Here is a 27209-nt window from a genome sequence, read left to right as displayed (position 1 = left end):
ACTACCGAGATGACTAATCAGGCTTATCTCGATGTCATAAAGGGACTGCTTTTTGAGCAGCTCCTGATGTGCAGGGATCTGGACTTCGAATAGCTTCTCGTGTATCTTCCGATCTTCCTCTAAGACTGTTTTATTTCTATTCGGGGAGAGATTGGGAGTCGTCCAGGTCCAGTTGAAGCCCCATGGGTGGTCAGTGGTAATGTAGCAAACTTTATCTTTCCACCCGTGAATAGAGAAAGGAAGCTTCTTGAAAAGTTATTTTTGGGGCCAAGGACAGAAGAACCATCATCTCCACTCCCGAGGATATTTTTTCATTACAAAAATAGTCTGAAACAAAGAAACTCATGACTCAATCCGAAGAAGATGATAAAGGATGATAAAACAAGCAAGAATACGAATAAAATTGGGAGTGAGCTGAGCAGGAATGATCTTGTACAGATCGAGAATATTGACAAAAAAGGGATGAAGAGAAAATCAGAGTCCTGATCGAAGGAACTTCTCATAGATGGCAACATAGCCATTAGGAGGATGAATAACCTGGCCTCCTTCACCGAGCGTCATCAACCGATGCTGACTAGGGATATGATAATGTTCTCTTAGTCAGTTAACAGCCGACTCCATCAACTCAGACCTCTCGATTAGAGGTCCAAAGAGGTTCTCGACAGTCATCTATTCATCCGACTTATCCAAATCTAACTGACCCTGCTAAGAAGATGCCTCATTGGGTCATCTCGAGTAATCTCTTTGATCATCCTCTGGATGGTTGGAGCTCGAGAATTCTGATCACTGACTGGATTCTCGTCTCCGAATTTTCTACCAATGGAAGTCATAAAAAAGAGAACAAAAGAAGATCAAAAAAAGAAGAGAGAAAGATCGAGAAGGAAACCTTTAAGAAAAACAAGACCGACGGCAACGATGATGGTAATGGAAGACTAGCGTCGGAGGGGACGACTCACAGGTGGCACTACCTAAGATCTCTGCTAAGAAGGGGATAGGATAGACCTGAGGTGGAGTGGAAACAATGAAACAAAAATTGGAAGAGGATCAACCCCTATTTATAGGTTCTTTCGACGGTCAGGATCGACGCCTAGTACCACACCTTACTCGGAGATCTTGACACGCGATGGCAATCTCAACCGACTAAATCGGCACTGATTCGACGTACCACCATTCAAATCTCACCGAGTAAGCTGGATCTGTGTGATCACAGGCTGGATCAATGGGTGGCCGACATGCAGACAGCTCGGGTACACGTGCTCATTATTGCCCTGCCAATCAATCTTCTACCATCAATATGAAAGATCACCTCGAGCTCCACGGCATTAACTGCCACACGACCTGTGATGGGACGACGCTGCCACACATCCTACAAAAAGATAAAGCAATGGTCCACCCCATGAAGCGACAAGACAATGAAGTGACAGTCGGTCAAAGCAACTCAAATCTGCTCAAAGACGAACTCCATCTGCCCGACTAACTGTGCAGTCGGACTCAAGAGTTGGGGGGATAGGTGTGGGGTTAGATTTCCGTCGCTTAGTCGACTACCAAGCCTTTTTAACTCTGAGCTGACTATAGGAGCTACACCGACTAAGCTATTGCCACTCAACCCAACTGGATTGACGAGTCTCACCTGACAGGGTCGACACCGGCCACCATCGTGGATGCCCAGCCGACTAAGGATAGCTCACCCCTGGTCAGCACCAGGCCGACTAGAGTTAACATGCCGCCCAGGGCCACTTGCACTCAGCGGCGCTCGGCCTGTAACTGATTTCATAGTCAACACATGGCCGACTATACCAGTTGATAGTGGGATACCTCGATGGCTTCATTTTGCCGACTACGACAACATGGGCCTCTACCGACTAAGCTAAGCACCAAACATGACCACCATGCTATCCTTATAAGCCACATCAAGGTTATGTCACTCAGATGCCATACTCTGACCGGCTAGCTGTGCGCCGTGATGGGATGCTACGAATTCATTAAACGTGCTCACAGGATCATTTATTATACCTATGCATGGTAGCGTCCACCGCCTTCTCCGTGCTAAATAGAAGGCACGCTTGCCGTCAACATTTAAAGACATCCATACAGCACCAGAGGCACCATGAGGCACCGTACAATAAGACATGATTGACATGATCACCTATCCTCTCACCATTCATTTTGCTCCTTTTATAAATAGAGGTAAGTGAGGTCTCCTCCAAGTATGCACACTACTTCACAATCCATAGATCCTGTTATTCTTCAAGCCAATTCATTGACTTGAGCATCGGAGGGTCCTTGTCGGAGCCACATCCGATGAAACTTGTTTTACAGATTTTTCTTCTCTGATGCCGAGCGGAGCCCAGCGTCATATTTTTTCGATCAACCTCACCGCTCTCAGTCTTGGCCTTGACTGTGTGCACTTTTTTCGATAATGGCACGTCATCTTCCGGCTCTCCCACCACCTACGAACACGAGCAACTCCTAATCGACTCTAAGCCGACTATCAACTACCTATTGGAGAAAGGCTGCAACAGGTTACAGGAAGCCTTGCGCCACCGCATCCATTCACTGCCAGCAGTCCGATCGCAAAAGGAGGTTGTGTGGATGTTCAGATGACCGACACATGTTCTTTTGGTCATCCTTTTTTTTTTTTTTTTTGGGCTAGCAGTCCAGCCGCAAAGCAGGCAATCCAGATTGTGAACACGTAGTCTTCACCGATCGTATACACATGGCATGCCGGAATTGTGACGCTTACCATTTCGGAAGATGGCTTGTTTGTCCTTTAATGTAGTTGTATAGATAGCGTTGTAGCCTCTCCACCTCTTCCTCGGAAATCTTTTGTGATGTCTACAGTAGCTGCCATGGAACATCCTGCACCACCTTCAATTAGGATTTTCTTTGCCGGAACCGGTGGACAACCGACCTCCTCCACCACCATTAACATTCCTCCCCTCTGTCACCCAATCGCCTGCAGGTTGTTCGACGAAATGCCACACATATTGCACACAATTTGAAGCTTCCACACAACCGCCCAAGTGCAGTCCGTTGTCGTTGCCTGGACTACTTTTCTTTTACCAATATGGTCACTGGTCACCCAAAGCATCGAATCCTGACATACTCCCACAAATGATTTTTTTTATTATTATTTTTTTATTTTTTATTTTTAAAAATATTTTTTTTTATCTTATTTCTCAAATTACTGAGATCATGGTGCTGGCGTATTCTTCTCCTCCTCCTCCTCTTTTTTTTTTTTTTTTTTAACGGACTAAGGAGGCGGCGGAGAACCCACCGCCGAGGGGAGGGGGCATGTAGGGGGCTAGGGGGTGCACGGTCGAAGGAGGGCGGAGAAGGTTGCAGCCTGCGGGGGAGGATGGAGGGGGTTGTGTTCGTACGGATGACTACTAGAGCGGTCGCATAGAGCCAGCAGTGGACGGTGGATGCGGCATGGACGGTGGCAAGACGAGGCCGTCAGAAGGGGTGGATGCAAGTCGACTGCCGGCAAAGAAAGGTCGGCCAAAAGAATGGGAGGAAGAAAAGGAAGAAACGAAAAAAAATAATAATAATAATAATTTAAAAATAATAATAAATTATTAATTATTAAATAATAAATTTTTAAATAATAAATTTTTAAAATAATAATAAATTATTAATTTTATAAAAAAATATTTAAAAAATATTTAAAAATAAGAAAAATAAGTAAAAAATAAAAAATAAAAATAAAAATCATCACTTGGGTTGGTGATTTTAGTGAAATCGTCATTTGGACCAGCGATTTCACCGAAATCACCACTTGAGCCTGCGATTTCAATAAAATTGTCATTTGGGCATGCGATTTCAATGAAATTGCTAACCCCACCCATGATTTATCAGCCCACTGTCCATGTGTCCTGCGATTTACCCCCTTCGCTTGGGACCGATGGGTGGCACTGGTGGATGAGGGCACGCAGTTCGAGGTGGTACAAGAGGGTGGGAGGAGGTGCCGAGCAATGGCCAGAGGCGCAACAGGCCCAAGCTGCGCATGGCCAGTGGTCGTGCGGGGGTCCATCGGGCGTAGGGGTTCGACGCAGAGTCGTGGGAGGAGAACGAAGGAAGGAAGATTTTTTTAATAATAATAAATAATTTATATAATTATAAAATATTATTTTTAAAATAAAAAGTTTTTTTGTAATAAAAAATAGATTTTATTTTTTTAATTAAATTTTGAAATATTATTTTTTATTTTTCTCTTTTAATTTATATTTATTGATTTTTAGTGATAAATATATTTTAAAATAACATTATTAATCAAATAATAATAATAATTTATTATTAATCAAATAATAATAATTTATTATTAGTAATAATAAGTATTAAAAATAATAATAAATTATTAAAAATTTTAAAATAGAATATTTTTTTGTAATAAAAATAGATTTTTAAAATAATGATAAAATATTATTTATAAAAAAATTAAAAAATAAATTTTAAAATATTAATTTTAAAAGATAATTGGAATTAAAAATTTTTTATTATTATTATAATTTAAAATAATAAAATCTATTTTTATTACAAAAACTTTTTATTTTAAAAATAATATTTTATAATTATATAAATTATTTTATTATTATTAAAAAAATCTTCCTTCCTCCGTTCTCCTCCCGTGACTCTGCGCCCAACCCCTACCCCCAGCAGAGCTTCACACGGCCATCGATTGCATGCAACTTGGGCCCATCATGCCTCCAGCCATTGCTCAGCACCTCCTCCCACCCTCCGGTACCACCCTCGATTGCACGCCCTCATCCACCCGCATCGCCCATCGGTCTCAAGTGAAGGGGGCAAATTACAGAGCATGTGGACTGTGGGCTGATAAATCATGAGTGGGGTTGGTGATTTTATTGAAATCGTCAGTGACGATTTCACTGGAATCGCAGGCTCAAGTGGTGATTTCAGTGAAATCGCCGCTTGGGTGGTGATTCCAGTGAAATCGCCGATCAAGTGATAATTTTTTTTATTTTTTATTTATTTTTCTTATTTTTAAATATTTTTTCAATATTATTTTTTAAAATTAATAATTTATTATTATTTTAAAATTTTATTTATTAATAATTAATAATTTATTATATTTTTAAATTATTTTTTTTTCTTTAATTTCTCCCTTTCCTTCCTCCCACCACCTCTTTCCTAATCCTAACAGTGGCCGACCCACACCCACCCTTCTCTGATGGGCTCACCTCACCACTATCCGCACCGCACCTCAGCTCAGTGCAACCATTACTCTCCCTCCCCTTCGTTCGGGCCTCGGCGGTCGTCCGCACAAACACAATCCCCTCCGTCCTCCCCGGCAGGCCGCAACCCCCTCCGCCCTCCCCTGCCACGCACCACCCCCACAACACCCCCCGCACGCCCCCTCCTCCCGGGGTGGGTTCTCCGCCGCCCTCTCCATTCACCCAAAAAAAAAAAAACACATCAGCGCCAACGTGTTCTTGGAATCGGCAATGTGGACAGTAATTTAAGAAATAAGGTGGGATAGGAGGTACTTTTGAAAATAAAAAATAATAAAAAAAATCTTCACGATTGAGGCCTGGAAGGTTAAATGAATCGTCGGATGTTGACCGGCTGGCGATTCCTCGGGGAACTCATGGGGGGGGCATATCAATACTCTTCTCTTTTGGGGCCTTCGCACCCTGACCTGTGAGTGGCCGTGACCCGCCTCTCATGGGAACCCATCCAGCCGAGGAGATGAACCTGTAAAGTTGTCTCCCTCCTCTCCTTCACCCCACACGATACCCAGCAGCATTTCGATGGCCTTGTTCTCTCCCATTAACACGGCCCTCTCCGCCTTATCCTTAAAACGCGAACTCCGCTTGGTTCTGGCACCCAAGAGAAATCTCTCCTTATTTATCACAAGATTTTCAGCAGGTGAGGGAGTAGGAATGGTGGGTTCTGCTGCTGGCGGCGCAGTTAAGGTGGAGGGGTCCAAGTTCATGGATTCGAGATGGATCCGAGGGACTTGGGATTTGAAGCAATTTGAGAAAAATGGGAAGACTGATTGGGATGCCGTTATGGATGCCGGTGAGACAATAGATGTAATTTTAATTGCTTTTCTTTTTACAATTAGATTAGAACTAAATTGGACATTAGTTTATTATTCTTGTTTCTAAGCATGGGTGGGCTTTTTTTTCAAGCAACAGTTTGATTTATCGCTGGATTCTTGGGTTTAGCTCCTAAATTTTGTTTTTATTTTTCTTACTCTTCTGTTTGGTGTCATTGATGAGAACTTAATTTGACTCAAGATTGTCTTGATGGATTTTTTTTTGTTGACATTGGACAACAGTTTTGGGAGAAGAAAAGTGAACTCGGGATAAACTTGCAATTGTTCTTAGCAATTATCGACGTTGCACAAAATTTTCTAAATTCTGGTTGGCGGTTAAGAAGTATATACAATTCACAGTTCTATTGGATGTTGAATAAACCTTTGATTGGGCTGGGATATTCACAAAGTCGGTAACAAAATCCGTCCCCATCACTGTATATTATATGTTTCAAATCTTTAATGGTTAAAAAGGCTTAGAAACTTTTTATTAAATTAAAGGATTATGACCTTATAATGTCTATATGCTTTCATAGCTAGAGATATGGATAACATGAGTGTTGGGTCCGGTTGTGCCATCCTCCACACTTGAAGAAAGGTTTCTGCATATTTGTTATGGATTTTCTCTTCTAACTCAGCTAAGTCGAGGAAGTCTCATGATGCCATCCATGTCTGTGGGTCATGTGGATGCCTTTTCGCCCTTCAAAATGAGATGACTTACGAAAAGAACAAGATGGGAGGAAAGTGATGATCTCCTAGAGATCCAATTACTTGAGTGGGTTGCACTTGTTCTTAGACATCTTTGAGCTTTGGAAAAGCCATAAGGAGATCATCACTCAAAAACTGAAAACTTTGTTCTAGAGATGCCAACCAGATTTAACAGGCCCCATTTGTATGGAACCCCTTTCATTGTTACTCATTTTGGAGAGCTTGCCTGCAGTGGCACATGCTATAACATCTATACATACAACATCGAAATGTGCCTAAGCAATCTTGTTTGGCAAAAAGCCTATCACGAACTTCCAGAAAAGTTTGAATAAAAATTAAATTTGTGAGTTTCTAGACATGACTATTAATTATATACTGTAGTTTACTGTAGCTGGGGATGCATAAATGAGTCTGTATGGTGTAGCCAGGCTTGATGCATAGAAAGATATTTGTCATATGAACTCCACCATCCCAGGATTTGAGCATACACTGGATTTGTTAATTGTTAAAAGATATACAGATATTGCAGTCTAAACCAATCCATGTAATTCTGAGTCACATGTTTTGCTAATGGATGTTTGTTTTTTAAATAAGTCTCGTGTTGGTGCAAAAATCCGCTTACGCCGGAGAAGCTGGAGTCGCGGTCGCCGTCAAGACCTGCAAAAGAAGTCTAAACCGGAGGTGGGGTTGCTCCGACAAGACCCTCCGACGCTCAAGTCAGTTCTCTGCCTCAACAAGAATGGAGTGCTCAAACGAAAATTTTAGCAGAATTTCTAGGTAAAAACGAGAGCTTAGAGAATAACATATCTGGGGTCCCCCTTTTATAGGCGGAGGGAGCAACAGACTGATAGCAGTGTCTGTAATCGTCTGGCAGTGGGCTGCCCAGAGTCAGAGGGAGTTTGTTGCGAAGAGTAGTGGGGTGGAATCGTGGCTATCACCGGGACACGCCACGTGGAGTCTGTCACGGGGAGTGGAGCGGCGTCCGTTGTCGCGACTTGCCAGAGGATGAAAGAATCGCGCGGTATCCGTCGCAGGAAGTGGAGCAGGATCGTGGGCATCATAGCGGTCTGTCAGGGAGTGATGGAGCCGCGCGGAATCCGTCGCAGGAAGTGGAGCAGAGTCGTGGCCGTTACCGCGACCCGTCAGGGAGTGCAGGTCTGTCGGCTAAAGTTCGGCTGGAGTGTCAGCGGTTGGAGTTGGTAACGGAGTCCGGCTCCCGTAGGAGCTCGGGCGGAGTCTTCCTTGCAGTTGAAGTTGGGGACGGAGCCCGGCTCCCGTAGGAGTCCGGGCGGAGTCTTCCTTGCAGTTGAAGTTGGGGACGGAGTCCGGCTCCCGTAGGAGTCCGGGCGGAGTCTTCCTGCAATTAAAGTCAGGTGCGAAGTCCGGCTCCCGTAGGAGTCCGGACGGAGCTTACCAGTAGTTGAAGTTGGTGATGGAGCCCGGCTCCCGTAGGAGTCCGGGCGGAGTCTTCCTGCAATTAAAGTCAGGTGCGAAGTCCGGCTCCCGTAGGAGTCCGGACAGAGCTTACCAGCAGTTGAAGTTGGTGACGGAGCCCGGCTCCTGTAGGAGTCCGGGTGGAGTCTTCCTTACAGTTGAAGTCGGGGACGGAGCCCGGCTCCCGTAGGAGTCCGGGCGGAGTCTTCCTGCAATTAAAGTCAGGTGCGAAGTCCGGCTCCCGTAGGAGTCCGGACGGAGCTTACCAGCAGTTGGAGTCGGGGACGGAGCCCGACTCCCGTAGGAGTCCGGGCGGAGTCTTCCTGCAATTAAAGTCAGGTGCGAAGTCCGGCTCCCGTAGGAGTCCGGACGGAGCTTACCAGCAGCTGAAGTTGGTGATGGAGTCCGGCTCCCGTAGGAGTCCGGGCGGAGTCTTTCTGCAATTAAAGTCAGGTGCGAAGTCCGGCTCCTGTAGGAGTCCAGACGGAGCTTACCAGCAGTTGAAGTTAGTGACGGAGCCCGGCTCCCGTAAGAGTCCGGACGGAGTCTTCCTTGCAGTTGAAGTCGGGGACGGAGCCCGGCTCCCGTAGGAGTCCGGACGGAGTCTTCCTGCAATTAAAGTCAGGTGCGAAGTCCGGCTCCCGTAGGAGTCCGGACGGAGCTTACCAGTAGTTGAAGTTGGTGACGGAGCCCGGCTCCCGTAGGAGTCCAGGCGGAGTCTTCCTTGCAGTTGAAGTTGGTGATGGAGCCCGGCTCCCGTAGGAGTCCGGGCGGAGTCTGCTTGCGGTCAGAGTTGTGGGCGGAGTCCGGCTCCCGTAAGGGTCCGGACAAGGTCTGTCTGCAGTCGGAGTCGGGGACGAGGCCCGCGAGGGTTAATCCCATTGAGAACTTCGGCTGAGGGTATTTTATACCCAACACCAGTCCTCCTACTTCCGAGTTTGAATTTCGAATGAAGGAAGTATAGAGAGGTTTGCACAGCCGAAGTTGTCCCCTTGAATCCTGTGTACGACCGCCTCCAGATATTTTGGCATTAAATGTGCGCGTGCTGGAGTCTTTTCGAATCGGGGTGATACGAGGGGACCCTTCGAAATTTTTGCTGGTACGCTGGCCCAGGTACGGCGCATTAATAGCTCTGTCAGCCGTCAGCCGCCGGCCATGGCGAGTGGGACACGTGTCGAGCACGGGTCGGTCTGGGGGGATTCGCGATCATTATGGCACCGGATCCCAGGGTCTATTTAAACCCGCCCTTCCGCCTTTAGGGGCCCTATTCCGCCTGAGAGTTCCATCAGTATCCGCCCCTTCTTCGAGAGTCCCGATTCTCCTTGGCGTCTTCTTGGGCCATAGGCGTCCTTCGAATCGTCCCTTTCCTCGCCCCTCTGCATCCCTCAGGGCGATCTAGGTTAGTCCCAGAACCTCCGTCCTTCTTCTTTTTCTTTTTTTCGTCTCTTTTCTCTTTTCTTTTTTTTTTCTTCTCTCTTTTTTTTTTTTTTGCGTGCTACTCCTTCCTTTTTCACCCCATTATTGATTTCTGATTTTTGATTGATGATTTTTTTTTTTTTAAGGAATGGATGCCGAAGCAGCACGGATGCTTGCCAGGGGCCTCAAGGCCCACAAAAGAAAGGGTGCCGCGGCCTCTGGATCAGCAAAGAGGGCCAGGGCGGAGGAGTCGAGCTTGGCCGCGCCCGTCCAGGCGGCTCCAGCGATCGACATTCCCTTGGATGCCGAACCAATGGCCCCCCAGGCCTCTTCGAGGAGTCCGCCGATTGGGGCTCCCGTTTCGGGGGTCCGCTCCACGGAGGTGCCCGTAGTCGAGAGGGGGAAGAGAAGGAAGTCGGTGGCCCGCAGGGTGAGTAGCCACCGAGCCGCCGCTGACGAGTCCCTCGGTTCCGAAGAGGAGCCGGAGAATCCCTTCAATGACAGGGACTTGATCAAGCGGTTGATCGACGGCTGCATTCTGCCTGAAGTCGTTGAGAGGATCGACCGCGTCGATCCTGAGCAACGGGTTTGGGACTCCCTAGGGTCCTTTCTCGAGGTAAACAAATCTTCATTTAACCGACTATTCGACCCTTGTTCTGATCTCCTAGCCGCTCTTGCAGATTGGGCACCAGCTCCTCGCCAATATCGAGGCGACGAACCGGACGAAGAGCGACGCCATCCAAGTGGAGGAGCGTCGCCGGGCCGAGGTCGCTCACCTCAAAGAAAAGGCAGCCGAAGTAGTTGCCCTCCAGGAGGCCCTGGAGAGAGAAAAGCAGGCTCGGGAAGAAGAGAGGCAAACCTCGGAGGAGACGGTGAGGAAGGCGGAGGCCGAGGTCGCCAACTTGGCGGAGCAGATTTCGGTCCTGGTCTCGGAGGTCAGGGTTCTTGCAGTGGAGGAGTTCAAGACCTCCGCAGAGATGAGGGACCTGAACGTCAGGTTCGGTCAAGAAGCATTCATCAAGAGGTTCGAGCTCTGCCAGGAGAAGGTGGCCAGAAAATTTTCCGAGCTCGACCTCAGCTTCTTGGGCGAGGAGTCTGAGGATGAGGCCGGTCCTTCTCCTGGCGCTACTGCTGCCGCAGCCCCCCCTCCAGGAACACCGAGCTCTCCAACTCCTACTTCTGAGGTCTGAGACCTCCGACCTTGTATCTTTCTTTTACCGCAATTTTTTTTTCCTTTTTATCTTCAAGAATCATTCAATCAATAAAGTTGAATTTCTCACCGTGGATGGCTTCTCTTCTCCCCCTTCCCCCCTTTTTATTTTTCTTTCTGCAATGAGACGCGTCTTGACGCTTCTGTCTCTCGATGGCAGTGTCCTGCCAAGGCACTTCCCCTGCCCCAGGGGATCCCGCTGAAGTCCACGATCCAGCGGCTGAAGAAGGAGGTTCTTCATGCGACGAAAAGGTCGAAGAAGATGGAAGGCGAGCTTCGCAGGTTAAGGGAGGGTTACTCTGAAGCCACCTCGGAGGCCATCCGCTTTCGGAATCTCCACGTGAAAGGGATCATGGAGTATAGCCAGAGGAAGGCGGACTTCGCGAAGGAGCTTGAGGAACACAAGAAGAGTGCCAGCGATCGAATTTGGGCTCAAGCTGCTAAGATCAGCTCTTTCAGGGTGGAACTGTCAGCTGCGCAAGAGAGGATTGGCCAGCTGGAAGGGAGTTCGTCCCGGCTCTTGGCTCGGGCCGACGGCGATCGGGAGTGGTCGAAGAAGGTCTCCGACCTTCAGTAGTAGCTTCAGGACGCCGAGGTGAGCTACGACGTGCATTGGGCCGGTTGGCGCAGGCAGGTGGATGAATATAAAGGGAGACTCAGGGTGGCGGCCGATGAAGTCGTCCGTCTTCAGAGGCAGCTGGCTGACAGGGCTCAGCTTATTTCTGCTCGGGATTCTAATGAACTCCAGTCCCTAAGAGGAACCGTCGAAGGGCTTTCTGTCACCCTCGGAGAAAGGATGGCTGAGCTGCAGCAATTGAAGATCCAACTGGCATACGAGCAGCAGACCGTCACGGACGCGGAGGCGGAATCTGAGGTCTTGAGAAAAAAGCATCGAGAGGCGGAGATCGAAAGCCAGCGACTTCGTCGGGCGCTCCAGGATGCGCTGCTGAAAAAGAGAGAGCTAGAAGAAGAAGTTGAGAATCTGAGGCAGTCCTGGATAAGGGGTGGAGTAGATAATTCTAGGTCGGAAGGAGCAGAGCTTCCCTAGGGCTCTTCCTGGCCTTCTGTCTTTTCATGTATACATTTTTCCTTTTGTTGTTTTGTCTCGCTTTCATCGTTTTGCTTTTCTTCCTTTGGCCTTCTGGGCTTCGTGGTGTATATTTCGCAAATGGAATGAAAAAGAGATTTTGTGTTACCTCGTCCGCATATTGTATTAAATTATCGTCCGCCGAACTTTTCTTGTCGTTCGACTTGTCCGACGTTGACGTCGTTTGGAGGTGCCCAGTCGTCGATACGCTGGTTCGCTTTCCTCGTCGTTCATGGCCGTAGGCTCGAGCTTGGTGGTCCGAACTCCGCATTATCTCGGAGACGTCGCTGTTTTTTTGACCTGTGTCGAGAGCCTTCTTTGAGGCCAGGGGTGTTTGGTAGGAACTTCCCGTCTTTGTTGAGACGAGGTTCCTTAGGTCTTTGGTGTGGTTTGTCCTTCATCTGTTTCCGATGTAGTTCGTCGCTTTTCCTTTTTAATTTACCTCCTCTTTTCGAAGTGAGGGCCCTCCCCTTGCTTTTTGTGGGGTTGCGTAGAAGTGTGAAGGTGCCGCTGAGGGGCCTTTCCCCTTCATCCGATCTTGTTGGGCGGTCGGATTTCGTCACCGTTAGGACGAGATTTTCCTTCCGTTCCTGACGTAGTCGATCTCAGCTCAGGTTAGGACGAGGTTCTCCTCCTATTCCTGACGTAGTCGATCTCAGCTCAGGTTAGGACGAGGTTCTCCTCCTGTTCCCAACGGGGCCGCGGGGGCACATAAGGGCCATCGCAAGGGTCTCTCCCCCATCCGGTCTAAAAGAATCGGACCTTCGACTTTGCTCATGTCAGGACGAGGTTCTCCTCCTGTTCCTGACATGGCTGTGGGGGCGCATTAGGGCGTTGTAAGGCCTCTCCCCCCATCCGGTCTAAAAGAACCGGGCCTTTGACTTTGCTCATGCCAGGATGAGGTTCTCCTCGTGTTCCTGACATGGCTGTGGGGGCGCATTAGGGCGTTGTAAGGCCTCTCCCTCCATCCGGTCTAAAAGAACCGGGCCTTTGACTTTGCTCATGTCAGGACGAGGTTCTCCTCCTGTTCCTGACATGGCTGTGGGAGCGCATTCGGGCATTGTAAGGCCTCTCCCCCCATCCGATCTCAAGATAATCGGACTTTCATTTTATTTATGTTAGGATGAGGTTCTCCTTCCGTTCCTAACATAACTTTGTTTTAATTGTTTGAAGGGGTTATCCCCAGTCGTAACAAATCCATGCCAAATGGGAGGAACATGCAAAGTCGAAAGGAATTTAGATTCAGGGCAAAGTCGTAAGCGATACATTTACTGCTTTCCCGAGTTCCATGGTCGTGGAAGGTCTGCTCCTCCTTGAGGCCTTCCGGTGATGGAGTCGATGGTCCCAATTGGAGGCCGATCTCCGGGCTGCTCTTCCCTCCTTGGTGGTTCAGGTTGCGGCAGGGCCCTTGGCCGATCTTCTCTACCCTCAGGCCGGCGTCGGATGAACCTGTCGAGTCGACCTCGTCGGATGAGCTCCTCGATCTCGTCTCGGAGCTGGATGCATTCCTCCGTGTCGTGGCCATGGTCGCGGTGGTAGAGACAGAACTTGTTGGGGTTGCGCTTCCCGGGGTGTGTGCGCATCCTCTCTGGCCTAGGGAGCTGCTCCCTGACCTCTATCAGTACCTGAGTCTTCGAGGCATTGAGGGGGGCGTAGTTGCGAAATCTTCCCGATGGAGAACCCCGCCGAACCCCGTGATCCGGACTTCTCTGCCTACGTACCCGAGGCAGAGTATGGGCACGCTTGTGCCCAGGAGGGGATCAAGAACGCGGCCGAGCTTCTCTCGATCTTTTTTCGACTGCGGGCTTACTCGAGTCTCCCGCCTGCCGCTCTCTCGCGGTCTCCTCATCCTTCATTTTGAAGGCTTCTTCCGCTCGGGCGTACCCTTCAGCCCGAGCCAACAAATCAGCAAAATTTCTGGGGTACTTCTTCTCCAGGGAGAACAAAAGGTCATTCTTCTGAAGGCCGCCCTTCAGAGCGGTCATTGCGACTGATTGGTCCAAATTCTGGACTTCCAGCGCTGCAACATTGAAACGGTTGATGTAGGCCCGAATGGACTTCCCTTCCCTCTGCTTGATATTGATGAGGGACTTCGAACCCTTCCGGGGGTGCCGGCTGCTGACAAAATGGGCCATGAATTGGTGGCTCATCTGATCGAAGGAAAAGATGGTACCCGGCTTCAGCGCCGAGTATCAGTTTCTTGCCGCTCCCTTCAAGGTGGATGGGAAGGCTCGGCATAGAATGGCGTCGGGAGCGTCATGAAGCAACATCATCATCCGGAAAGCTTCCAGATGATCAACCGGGTCCGAAGTCCCGTCGTAGCTTTCGAACTGGGGGAGTTTGAAGTTTGGCGGGATCGGTTCCTGCATGATCATTTGAGAAAAGGGAGGGTGTTATAGCCCAAAACCCAATTCAGCCCACCAAAGCCCAAAATAAAATAAAAAAAGAAAACAGGGGAATCAAAATCGGGAAGAAGACTCCCGATAGGAGTCTTCTTCTCCGGCGAAACCCAAGCAAATCGGGAATCCTAGGACCCCTCGGGTTCTAGGACCCTCTATAAGAAGACCCCCCTCCCTTGAGACCAAACATCGGCCTCCTCCCTCTCTCTTTCTCTCCGTTTTTCTCAATCGAAGCCGCGGACACCGTTCGGTTTCTCGCCGTGATTGCTCGCCGGTGAGGTCACCGGAGGTCGGGGTGAGTTTTCCTTTCCTTCTTCTCTTCCTTCCCTATCTTCCTGTACCTTTGCTTGAGGTGGCCGGCGACGAGTGTCGCCGATTTTCGGTCGGGAAAGAGACCCTGTTTTTGAGCCTTTTTTCCTTGGATTTTCCGATGCCGGCGATCGGAATCGATCGCCGGCCACGCTCCTCCGTGACCGGGGGAGTGGCCCCCCTCTGCTGCCGGCCTCCGCCGCGGCGGCCGTGGCCTGAACGGCCCGGCAAAAGAAGGGGACGCCGGTCCCCTGTTCCGGCGCAGGAAGAGCCGAGAAGAAGAAGAAGAAGAAAAAAAAGAAAAGAAAAGAAAAAGAAAAGAAAAAGAAGAAAAGAAAAGAAAAGAAAAAGAAAAAAAAGAAGAAAAAGAAGAAAAAGAGAAAAAGAAAAGAAAAGAAAAGAAAAATAATAATAATAATAATAAAAATAAATATATATATATATATATATATATATAAATATATATAAATAAATAAATAAATAAATAATAAAATAATAAAAAAATGAAGAGAGAGAGAGTTTCTCTCTCTTCTCTCAGTCTGAACCCTGACTTTCTCTCTCTGAAATTGGACTTTCTCTCTCTACTTTCTCTCTTTAGGTTGTTTCTCTCTCTTGATGGATTTCTCTCTCTCTAAAGTTATTCCTCTAGGATTAGCGAAGTGTAAGGCTTCATCTGATGATTTTGATCGAGTTTAGAGAAGCGTCTGATTTTAAGTGAGGTTTTGATTTTGGAATTTGTTAGATTTAATTTTGAATTAAAATTAATGTAAAAAAATAATTTTGGATAATAGGCACGGAAGAATCTCCTAGAAGTTAGTCGATCTGTTCATTCAGTGCTCCGTGAAAGGTAAGTAATGAATCATCTTCTCGAGATATTCCATATTTATTCTGAAAATAAATAATTATTCTCTGAAATTATGTATGATTTATGAAATTATGTTTTGAAAGAAAAGTGCTTTTGAAATATTATGGTATGTCGATTTATGCACATGTTCAGTGAAATATTTATGATATATTATGATACAAAGTGTTTTGATACAGATCGAATTTATGCTCTCAGCCTAACTATGTTTCAGTGGGCCCCGCCAATGGGGATTATACGTTGGTACTCAGTGGACCCTACCAGTGGGGGTTGTGCGCTGGTATTTATGGACCCTGCCAGTGGGGGTTGTGCGCTGGTATTCAGTGGACCCCGCCAATGGGGGTTAAACGTTGGTCATAGTCAAGGCTGTTGAGTTACGAGTGTTTAGAATCGAATCGGATTTATGATTATATTATATGTGAATATTTGAAAATATTGAATTTGTATTAAATCAGCATGAAATATATTTTTATGTTTATTTGCAGCATTATTCTTGAAAATTATATAATATCTGAAATATCTGGTAGAGATACTTGTTACTTACTGGGCTGTCTAGCTCATTACCTTTCTTTCTATTTTTCAGATTCAGATAATTAATTTCGAGCGTGGGAAGAAATATTGGGACAGAGCTTTTAGAGGCGAGATTTAGCATTGTCAACTTCAATTGAATTTAGATCTACTGTTTTAGTAAAAATTTTATTGGATGTAAGACATTTGATTTAATTGCTTGAATTACAGTTGAATAATAATTATTTGAATTTATTCCGCTGTGATGCATTGATATCGTGATGAGATGCCTTGCATGCTTATGGAGAGAGTTCTTCATGAGTATGCGGCGGTTGCCGCGATCCTCGATTCACAAATCTCTGGTCGGGGGCGTGACAATTAATATGGTATCAGAGCACAAGTGGATAAATTATGACACATAGAATTTGACATAGTATGAGTGTAGGTGGGTAAACATTAGGAATATTGGGACGTTAGAGTATGAGCATCATAATAAACCCATCCTGACAAATAGATAAATGAATCTAATAAGGTTTTACTACTACAAGGTTACCATGCCTCCCCGTAGAATGACAAGAACTACTCAAGGAATTGCAAGAGAGACATCACAACCACGGGATGGTAGCACTCCCCATCTGATCAGTGGCACCCCTCAGGAGGAGGGAGTCGTAGATCCTAATGGGAGTGCTTCGAGAGCACGTCAAGAACCAGATATGGCTCAGTTAATGCAGACCCTAATCAGAATGGTACAAGCACAACAACAAATACAGCAGCAAATGCTTGAACAACAGCAGATACAACGAGATGCACAACAGCATCCACCACCACAACATGGAGAGCAACCCGTACAACGGAACAACATTTCAGAATTTAAAAAGCTTGCTCCTCCAGCTTTCAAGGGGACTACTGAACCTTTGGAGGCTGATAACTGGATAATAGAGATGGAGAAGGCCTTCGCTGTCCAAGAGTGTCTTGATGAAGAAAAGATTCGATATGCAGCTTATTTACTACAAGGAGAAGCATACAACTGGTGTCAGCGACTACAGCGCAAGCATGAACAAGACGGCGAAATACTTACCTGGGAAAGATTTCGGATTGCATTCTATGATCAGTATTTTCCTCGGAGTATAAGGATCCAGAAAGAGCAAGAGTTTATTTATTTGAAGCAAAATGGTATGAGTGTGACTGAATATGAAGCAAAATTTACAGAGTTAGCAAAATTTGCTCCGAGATTAGTAGATGGTGAGCAAGAACGTGTTCACAAGTTCGAGATGGGATTGAGAACTGAAATTCGAAAACAAGTGGTTCCATATGAATTGACAACTTATGCAGATGTGGTAAACAAAGCACTGATAATTGAAAGGAAAGTCAATGAAGAACGCATGGAAAGAGAAAGAAAGTAAAGAAAGAGAGCAAAATCAAATGATATACAAGGGCAGAATATTAAAAACATCAAAAGATCAGCTAAGGGAGCAATAGACAATAAGACTCAACAGATTGATGGTGAGCCATGCTCTAGATGTGGCAAAAATCATGCAGACAAGGATTGCTATTGGAATACAGGTGCTTGTTTCAAATGTGATCAGAAGGATCATAAAATTGCTAGCTTCCCGCTAAATACTGAAAATCAAGTTGGCCAAAGAACTTATGAAGGACAACATAAGAGTGGTGGACAGATTTTTAAAACCCAGGGAAGAGTTTATGCGCTTACTCAACAGAATCCACAGGCTTCCAATACAATGGTGACAGGTATGAAAAATTTCGAGGACGAAATTTCTTTTTAGAGGTGAAGAATGTTATAGCCCAAAACCCAATTCAGCCCACCAAAGTCCAAAATAAAAAAAAAAAAGAAAAAGAAAACAAGGGAATCAAAATCGGGAAGAAGACTCCCGATAGGAGTCTTCTTCTCTGGCGAAACCCAAGCAAATCGGGAATCCTAGGACCCCTCGGAGTCCTAGGACCCTCTATAAGAAGATCCCCCTCCCTTGAGACCAAACATCGGTCTCCTCCCTCTCTCTTTCTCTCCATTTTTCTCGATCGAAGCCGCGGACACCGTTCGGTTTCTCGTCGTGATTGCTCGCCGGTGAGGTCACCGGAGGCCGGGGTGAGTTTTTCTTTCCTTCCTCTCTTCCTTCCCTATCTTCCTGTACCTTTGCTTGAGGTGGCCGGCGACGAGTGTCGCCGATTTTCGGTCGGGAAAGAGATCCTGTTTTTGAGCCTTTTTTCCTTGGATTTTCCGGCGCTGGCGATCGAAATCGATCGCCGGCCACGCTTCTCCGTGATCGGGGAGTGGCCCCCCTCTGCCGCTAGCCTCCGCCGCGGTGGCCGTGGCCTGAACGGCCCGGCAAAAGAAGGGGACGTCGGTCCCCTGTTCCGATGCGGGAAGAGCCGAGAAGAAGAAGAAGAAAAAAAAAAGAAAAGAAAAGAAAAAGAAAAGAAAAAGAAGAAAAGAAAAGAAAAGAAAAAGAAGAAAAAGAAGAAAAAGAGAAAAAGAAAAGAAAAGAAAAGAAAAATAATAATAATAAAAATAAATATATATATATATATATTTATATAAAAATATATATATATATATAAATAAATAAATAAATAAATAATAAAATAATAAAAAAATGAAGAGAGAGAGTTTCTCTCTCTTCTCTCTCTTCTCTCAGTCTGAACCCTGACTTTCTCTCTCTGAAATTGGACTTTCTCTCTCTAGAATTTTCTCTCTCTAGATTGTTTCTCTCTTGATGGATTTCTCTCTCTCTAAAGTTATTCCTTTAGGATTAGCGAAGTGTAAGGCTTCATCTGATGATTTTGATCGAGTTTAGGGAAGAGTCTGCTTTTAAGTGAGGTTTTGATTTTGGGATTTGTTAGATTTAATTTTGAATTAAAATTAATGTAAAAATATAATTTTGGATAATAGGCACTTAAGAATCTCCTAGAAATTAGTCGATCTGTTCATTCAGTGCTCCGTGAAAGGTAAGTAATGAATCATCTTCTCGAGATATTCCATATTTATTCTGAAAATAAATAATTATTCTCTGAAATTATGTATGATTTATGAAATTATGTTTTGAAAGAAAAGTGCTTTTGAAATATTATGGTATGTCGATTTATGCACATGTTCAGTGAAATATTTATGATATATTATGATACAAAGTGTTTTGATACAGATCGAATTTATGCTCTCAGCCTATCTATGTTTCAGTGGGCCCCGTCAATGGGGATTATACGTTGGTACTCAGTGGACCCTACCAGTGGGGGTTGTGCGCTGGTATTTGTGGACTCTGCCAGTGAGGGTTGTGCGCTGGTATTTGTGGACCCTGTCAGTGGGGGTTGTGCGCTGGTGTTTGTGGACCCTGCCAGTGGGGGTTGTGCGCTGGTATTCAGTGGACCCCGTCAATGGGGGTTAAACGTTAGTCATAGTCAAGGCTGTTGAGTTACGAGTGTTTAGAATCGAATCGGATTTATGATTATATTATATGTGAATATTTGAAAATATTGAATTTGTATTAAATCAGCATGAAATATATTTTTATGTTTATTTGCAGCATTATTCTTGAAAATTATATAATATCTAAAATATCTGGTAAAGATACTTGTTACTTACTGGACTGTCTAGCTCATTACCTTTCTTTCTATTTTTCAGATTCAGATAATTAATTTCGAGCGTGGGAAGAAATATTGGGACAGAACTTTTAGAAGCGAGATTTAGCATTGTCAACTTCAATTGAATTTAGATCTACTGTTTTAGTAAAAATTTTATTGGATGTAAGACATTTGATTTAATTACTTGAATTACAGTTGAATAATAATTATTTGAATTTATTCCGCTGTGATGCATTGATATCGTGATGAGATGCCTTGCATGCTTATGGAGAGAGTTCTTCATGAGTATGCGGCGGTTGCCGCGATCCTCGATTCACAAATCTCGGGTCGGGGGCGTGACAGAGGGTCAGTGCAAATATCCTCACCATAAGCGGGGGGAGCGTGGCGGAGTTCTTCGATCCGCCGGTTCATCTCTTGGAGTCTCCGGTTCAGGAAATCCTCTCAACTTCGGGTCTCGAGGGTCCTCTGGCAGAATGGGGGCAGGGATCTTCCAGGGGTGGAGTCGTGATCCGATTGAGGGCTCTCCACCCTCGGGTTCGTCTTCCCAGAAAAGACGGGACGGCTGGTCCAAGTGGCCCGTCCCACCGTCGGATTCTGGTGTTTCGGTGACACCCTTTCCAGGCGCACTGATGCCTGCGGCTGCTGCTGCTGCTGCATGGCCTGCACAGCTTCAGTGAGGCCTCTGACCTGCTGCGCTAGCAGATCAAACTGCTCCGCACCGACCGCCGTCGCCGGAGGAGGAGGAGGAGGTTGGGAAACAGGAGGTGAGGCCGGAGCCTGAGATCTGGCCGCGGAGGCCGTGGATCGTCGCGTGGATGCCTTGCGGGGAGGCATCGAGCAAAGACCAAGTGGAGGAAGGAGGAGAGGATGCTGGAAAAGATGCCCGGGGGCGGTCCCGTTGAGCGCTCCTTTAAAAACAAGGATACTGCGAAGACACAGGGGCCCTCCTTCTAGCGCCAATCCTGTTGGTGCAAAAATCCGCTTACGTTGGAGAAGCTGGAGTCGCGGTCGCCGTCGGGACCTGCAAAAGAAGTCTAAACTGGAGGTGGGGTTGCTCCGGCAAGACCCTCCGACGTTCAAGTCAGTTCTCTGCCTCAACAAGAATGGAGTGCTCGAACGAAAATTTTAGCAGAGTTTCTAGGTAAAAATGAGAGCTTAGAAAATAACGTATCTGGGGTCCCCCTTTTATAGGCGGAGGGAGCAACAGACTGATAGCAGTGTCTGTAACCGTCTGGCAGTGGGCTGCCCAGAGTCAGGGGGAGTTTGTTGCGAAGAGTAGTGGGGTAGAATTGTGGCTATCACCGGGACACGCCATGTGGAGTCTGTCACGGGGAGTGGAGCGGCGTCCGTTGTCGCGACTTGCCAGAGGATGGAAGAATCGCACGGTATCCATCGCAGGAAGTGGAGCAGGATCGTGGGCATCATAGCGGTCTGTCAGGGAGTGATGGAGCCGCGCGGAATCCGTCACAGGAAGTGGAGCAGAGTCGTCGCCGTTACCGTGACCCGCCAGGGAGTGCAGGCCTGTCGGCTGAAGTTCGGCTGGAGTGTCAGCGGTTGGAGTTGGTGACGGAGCCCGGCTCCCGTAGGAGTCCGGACGGAGTCTTCCTTGCAGTTGAAGTTGGGGACGGAGCCCGGCTCCCGTAGGAGTCTGGGCGGAGTCTTCCTGCAATTAAAGTCAGGTGCGAAGTCCGGCTCCCGTAGGAGTCCGGACGGAGCTTACCAGCAGTTGAAGTTGGTGATGGAGCCCGGCTCCCGTAGGAGTCCGGGCGGAGTCTGCTTGCGGTCGGAGTTGTGGGCGGAGTCCGGCTCCCGTAGAAGTCCGGACAAGGTCTGTCTGCAGCCGGAGTCGGGGACGAGGCCCGGCTCCCATAGGGGTCCGGGCGGAGTCTTCCTTGCAGTTGAAGTTGGGGACGGAGCCCGGCTCCTGTAGGAGTCCGGGCGGCGCTTACCAGCGGTTGGAGTTGGGGACGAGGCCCAGCTCCCGTAGGAGTTCGGACGGAGTCTTCCTGCAATTAAAGTCAGGTGCGAAGTCCGGCTCCTGTAGGAGTCCGGACGGAGCTTACCAGCAGTTGAAGTTGGTGACGGAGCCCGACTCCCGTAGGAGTCCGGGCGGAGTCTTCCTTGCAGTTGAAGTTGGGGACGGAGCCCGGCTCCCGTAGGAGTCCGGGCGGAGTCTTCTTTGCAGTTGAAGTTGGGGACGGTGCCCGGCTCCTGTAGGAGTCCAGGCGGTGCTTACCAGCGGTTGGAGTTGGGGACGAGACCCAGCTCCCGTAGGAGTCCGGACGGAGTCTTCCTGCAATTAAAGTCAGGTGCGAAGTCCGGCTCCTGTAGGAGTCCGAACGGAGCTTACCAGCAGTTGAAGTTGGTGACGGAGCCCGGCTCCCGTAAGAGTCCGGGCGGAGTCTTCCTTGCAGTTGAAGTTGGAGACGGAGCCCAGCTCCTGTAGGAGTCCGGGTGGAGTCTTCCTTGCAGTTGAAGTTGGGGACGAAGCCCGGCTCCCGTAGGAGTCCGGACGGAGTCTTCCTGCAATTAAAGTCAGGTGCGAAGTCCGGCTCCCGTAGGAGTCCGGACGGAGCTTACCAGCAGTTGAAGTTGGTGACGGAGTCCGGCTCCCGTAGGAGTCCGGGCGGAGTCTTCCTTGCAGTTGAAGTTGGGGACGGAGCCCAGCTCCCGTAGGAGTCCGGACGGAGTCTTCCTGCAATTAAAGTCAGGTGCGAAGTCCGGCTCCCGTAGGAGTCTGGACGGAGCTTACCAGCAGTTGAAGTCGGTGATGGAGCCCGGCTCTCGTAGGAGTCCGGGCGGAGTCTTCTTGCAATTAAAGTCAGGTGCGAAGTCCGGCTCCCGTAGGAGTCCGGACGGAGCTTACCAGCAGTTGAAGTTGGTGACGGAGCCCAACTCCCGTAGGAGTCCGGGCGGAGTCTTCCTTACAGTTGAAGTTGGGGACGGAGCCCGGCTCCCGTAGGAGTCCAGGCGGAGTCTTCCTGCAATTAAAGTCAGGTGCAAAGTCCGGCTCCCGTAGGAGTCCGGACGGAGCTTACCAGCAGTTGAAGTTGGTGATGGAGCCCGGCTCCCGTAGGAGTCCGGGCGGAGTCTTCCTGCAATTAAAGTCAGGTGCGAAGTCCGGCTCCCGTAGGAGTCCGGACGGAGCTTACCAGCAGTTGAAGTTGGGGACGGAGCCCGGCTCCCGTAGGAGTCCGGGCGGAGTCTTCCTTGCAGTTGAAGTCGGGGACGGAGCCCGGCTCCCGTAGGAGTCCGGGCGGAGTCTTCCTGCAATTAAAGTCAGGTGCGAAGTCTGGCTCCCGTAGGAGTCCGGACGGAGCTTACCAGCAGTTGAAGTCGGGGACGGAGCCCGGCTCCCGTAGGAGTCCGGGCGGAGTCTTCCTGCAATTAAAGTCAGGTGCGAAGTCTGGCTCCCGTAGGAGTCCGGACGGAGCTTACCAGCAGTTGAAGTTGGTGATGGAGCCCGGCTCCCGTAGGAGTCCGGGCGGAGTCTTCCTGCAATTAAAGTCAGGTGCGAAGTCCGGCTCCCGTAGGAGTCCGGACGGAGCTTACCAGCAGTTGAAGTTGGTGACGGAGCCCGGCTCCCATAGGAGTCCGGGCGGAGTCTTCCTTGCAGTTGAAGTTGGGGACGGAGCCCGGCTCCCATAGGAGTCCGGACGGAGTCTTCCTGCAATTAAAGTCATGTGCGAAGTCCGGCTCCCGTAGGAGTCCGGACGGAGCTTACCAGCATTTGAAGTTGGTGATGGAGCCCGGCTCCCGTAGGAGTCCGGGCGGAGTCTGCTTGCGGTCGGAGTTGTGGGTGGAGTTCGGCTCCCGTAGGGGTCCGGACAATGTCTGTCTGCAGTCGGAGTCGGGGACGAGGCCCGCGAGGATTAATCCCGTTGAGAACTTCGGCTGAGGGTATTTTATACCCAACATCTCGCATTTCACATCATGTCTGATACTGCTAGAGGCCAGGAGGAAATGGCTTGAAGATTATCCTGAAGCATCTAGCAACGAGGAGTCCATGGTTTTTGGTACATCAATCATACCCTGGTGGGCATGGATCAAAAGGTTTCACCTTCCTGAATCCGAAAGACTGAATGGTTGGTTATTGTATCTCTTCATTCTGAATTTTCTTTGGATGATTGGTTTTCACGTTGTCATCTCAGTGCACTTCCAACATCTACAATTATGCAGGTCGTGCTGCAATGATCGGATTTTTCATGGCTTATCTAGTTGATAGTTTAACAGGCTTAGGTCTTGTTGATCAAATGGGAAACTTCTTCTGCAAAACTTTATTTTTGATAGCAATAGTTTGGGTGCTGCTAATTGGGGAAAACAAAGATATTGAAAACCTGAAGAACATTCTTGAAGAGACAACATTCTATGACAAGCAATGGCAAGCAACTTGGCAGGATGATACCACTAGTGATTCCAATAAGTAATTGAATTTTCCAATGCAAGTCTTGTGGTACCTAGTGCATTTTTACTTTGTAACTTTGCTTCTTAGGTGGCATGAGCTGATTTTGTAATTCAACTTTTTCTTTTTTGAGACAAGATAATTGAACTATTTTGCTCAGAGTTCAATTAGACCTATGAACCTTATTTCTATAAAGATCAGTTTCCCTTTAACTACTAATCCAATGAATATTGGCAGTGATCTATGTTTGCCCATGTTATCAGCTTTCACATGCATCCTTGCCATACCAGATGGTACAGCATTTTCCTAAATAGGCATGATCATCTCTTTAGTAGGTCGTGATATTTAACTCCAATTAATCAAAATGCGGATAACAACCCCGAAAACCCCACTCCCCCCAACAAAGAAGAAGATGAAGAAGAAGAAGAAGAACACAGCCTGGATCCCCCCAAAATTGGGGGGAAAATAAAAAGAAAATATACCATTCAATTTTATCGATGAATGTTAATGGAATATGAGAAATAGATGTTCCATGATAATAAACTAATAAGGACTACCATGTTACAAATTATCCCTTCCCAAATAAAAATAAGCTCTTTTGCTAATCTTTATCCAACCGTTATAACACAATATCTCAATCAACCAGTCTCAAACCCTGCTAATAATGGTAACATCCAGCAATAGGGACATGCCCTCTTGACCTAATGTGTTGTTCGAAGGTTGCAAGTTTACATCATGTCTCCTATGGTAGTTTGTCCTGTAGCTTACCTCTCAGAGAACACAATAAAAATTATGTAACAAACAGTCCTTTCTTGGCTTGAATAAGAAGAACTAGTATCAAACAAATTTTTTGAGAACAATTTTACATTCTAATCCTTTCATCAACACTGCTGCTGACAGCAAGAAAGGGAAAGGTGATTGCATACCTTGTCTCTAACATCTTTGAGCTTTAACAGGTTCCATTTGTATGGAAGACCCTGTTCTTTGGAACTTCAATGTCAGAAAGCCTACCTATTGTGGTTTTGTTCCGTAAACCTAAATATGAACAGTAAGGAAATGAATCTAAGCAGTCATGAGTGGTATAAAGCCTTTTAGTTCTTCCAGAAAGTTCCAAAACTTATAGCAGACTAAACAAAATAAATATTATGAGTTTCCAGGCATGACTAAGTTATCTTATTATAGTTCGTAGTCTGGGAAGTACAAATGAATTGCTGAATAAAATCACGTAGTACTAGTGGCAGCAGCAGGGCTTGATGCATAATTTGGCTCAGAAAGATGTTTGCCAAATGAACTCCACTTCCTCCCAAGTTTAGCACACAGTGGTTCCATTAACTGTTAAAAGATATAACTTTTTAAAAGCATTATGTTATAAACCAAGAGCCACTTTTTCTAATAATTCGTGGGATCATGTGTTTTTGTTAGTAGATATTTGATTTAAAATTCTTCTCACGTTTGACATCAAGTGCTATCCTCTTAGACGCCTGGAGGAGGAAATGACTTGAGAATTATATCGAAGCATCTAGCAATGAGGAGGCCATAGTCTCGATGCATCTTCCACACTTTGGAGGGCATGGATCAATTGGTTCCATCTTCCTGAAGCTGAAAGTAAGTGAACTGTTATGTGGCTGTGAGTTAGATTTGTAGGTTTGCTTCTTATGTGGCTCTCAGAGCTGAGAAGATAAGTGAATTATCATACTCAGAGTTTAATTCGTGATATAAATATTATTTGTTTCAATGACCAGTTTTTCTTTAGCTACTATTCCAATGAATCTTGGCATGTGTTCGATATTCTGTTGTTTTTTCTAGTATTCTGATTCTTTTCAGGTATATCCCATGTTTGTAGTAATCTGCAGAGATGTTGTCATTAGTTTCCGCAATGCAGAATTCTACTGATCTTTCTGATGTCACTGAAATATATTGAATGGAGCAACATGGTGCTTCAAGTACCTTATCAGGTTTCATATTCTCTTGTGATCTCTATTTTTCCACGACATTTGTTTTCTCCACCACGGTCAGCTTCTCTTTGCTGTCATTTGAGATGTTTTTAGGACTTAACCATCACATAACTTGTCCCAAATTCAAACTTAACCCACCATATAATGTTTGCATGCATATGTTGCTTCGGTTCCCTGGTCATATATATGCAGCAAAAAACAGCTTTGTGGGGACCTGATACCCTTCAAGTTGATCAAATGCATGGAAGGTTACATTTTAGAAGTGTTTGGTGAACTCCAGGTCGACATGTAAAATAAGATACATGATGCTCTGATCTTCAAGTGTGTGACAGGCTCAACACAGGATGATGTGACAAATACCGTCTCATGACATCTTAACCATTAGAAAGGCCATAAATCATATGATAGATGTGACTCTAGAGTCTAAAGTAGCATTTGTGCTATCAAACATGAGACAATCCTGTTGTGGCCCCGCATCTTGATACAATTGATTTCAGCTGAACATGTTTAGGTGCAATTTTAACAGAGGATGTGAGTCTTAAATCATGTTCCAACATTTAGCATCAGCCGGCTATAAGGTTGGCTATGGTGACTGTTAGGATATACCGGCTGACCCCTATATGCCGACCTATCCTCGGAACGGTCCGACCGACATCCGACTCTATCCACTTGATGGATAGACGATTCCGACAATGACTGCCGACGTTATCCGGCCAAAGGTATGCCGGCCAATCAGACCAGTACTGTTCCCAACCGGCCGAACCCATATCACCGACTCTATGTCGGGGGTGGCAGCCGACGTCCGACTTCCACAAGACATCAGATCAGCCGACGGTGTTTTCGAGTCATCACCCGACGTCTCGGCAATCAAATACCGACATATAATCGGCCAGCCCGTCCAAACGCCGTACAATCATTATGGACTGTTGTCCTGCCAAGGACATGCTGTACGATCGTCATGGGGCATTGTCCCGTCAAGGACACGGATTAATTCTGATGACCTGACAACCCACAACGATTTGATAGTCCCCGACGATTTGACAACTTCTCAGTTGTCTGCACCATTAATAACGGGACCATACCGCATTCTACTATAAAATGGGGTAAGGCAACAGTTTTGATAAGCTTTCTCAAACTCTCTTAAGCTTTCTCAAGCTTTCTGAGCCTCTGGTTCTTTTTACTGTTGCCTAGTCTCCTCTCTGACTTAAGCATCGGAGGGTTCCCGTCGGAGACATCTCCTGTCAGTGAGGATTGTCTTTGCAGGTGTC

The 27209-nt window shown here is 46.9% G+C and overlaps 1 protein-coding gene across 5 annotated transcripts; it reads left to right on the top strand.

Annotated features, from left to right (window-relative positions):
- The first annotated feature begins 5435 nt into the window (after positions 1-5435).
- Positions 5436-25855, top strand: LOC105059445 (light-harvesting complex-like protein 3 isotype 1, chloroplastic). Of its 5 annotated transcripts, none has more exons than XR_003802728.2 (2): positions 5436-6039; positions 25464-25855. XR_003802728.2 is itself a non-coding variant. In XM_073249693.1 (2 exons), exons 1-2 carry the CDS (start codon positions 5769-5771, stop codon positions 24009-24011), a joined length of 519 nt encoding a protein of 172 aa, XP_073105794.1. In that variant the 5' UTR covers positions 5522-5768; the 3' UTR covers positions 24012-25443. The 5 variants fall into 5 exon arrangements, 1 of the variants encoding a protein (XP_073105794.1); XR_012137364.1 differs by lacking the exon at positions 25464-25855 and adding an exon at positions 16067-16214; XR_012137362.1 differs by lacking the exon at positions 25464-25855 and adding an exon at positions 6302-7364.
- Positions 25856-27209: the final 1354 nt, after the last annotated feature.

This window comes from Elaeis guineensis, chromosome 16, assembly GCF_000442705.2.
Source record: "Elaeis guineensis isolate ETL-2024a chromosome 16, EG11, whole genome shotgun sequence".
Classification (NCBI taxonomy): domain Eukaryota; kingdom Viridiplantae; phylum Streptophyta; class Magnoliopsida; order Arecales; family Arecaceae; genus Elaeis; species Elaeis guineensis.
The sequence above is the reverse complement of the archived record's forward strand: the minus strand, read 5'-3'. Positions and strand labels throughout refer to the sequence as shown.

Coding starts and splice junctions, on each gene's coding strand:
- LOC105059445 (XM_073249693.1), top strand. CDS start 5,769: ATGGCCTTGTTCTCTCCCATTAACACGGCCCTCTCCGCCTTATCCTTA. Junction 6,040..23,763: donor GGATGCCGTTATGGATGCCG/GTGAGACAATAG, acceptor ACAATTATGCAG/GTCGTGCTGCAATGATCGGA.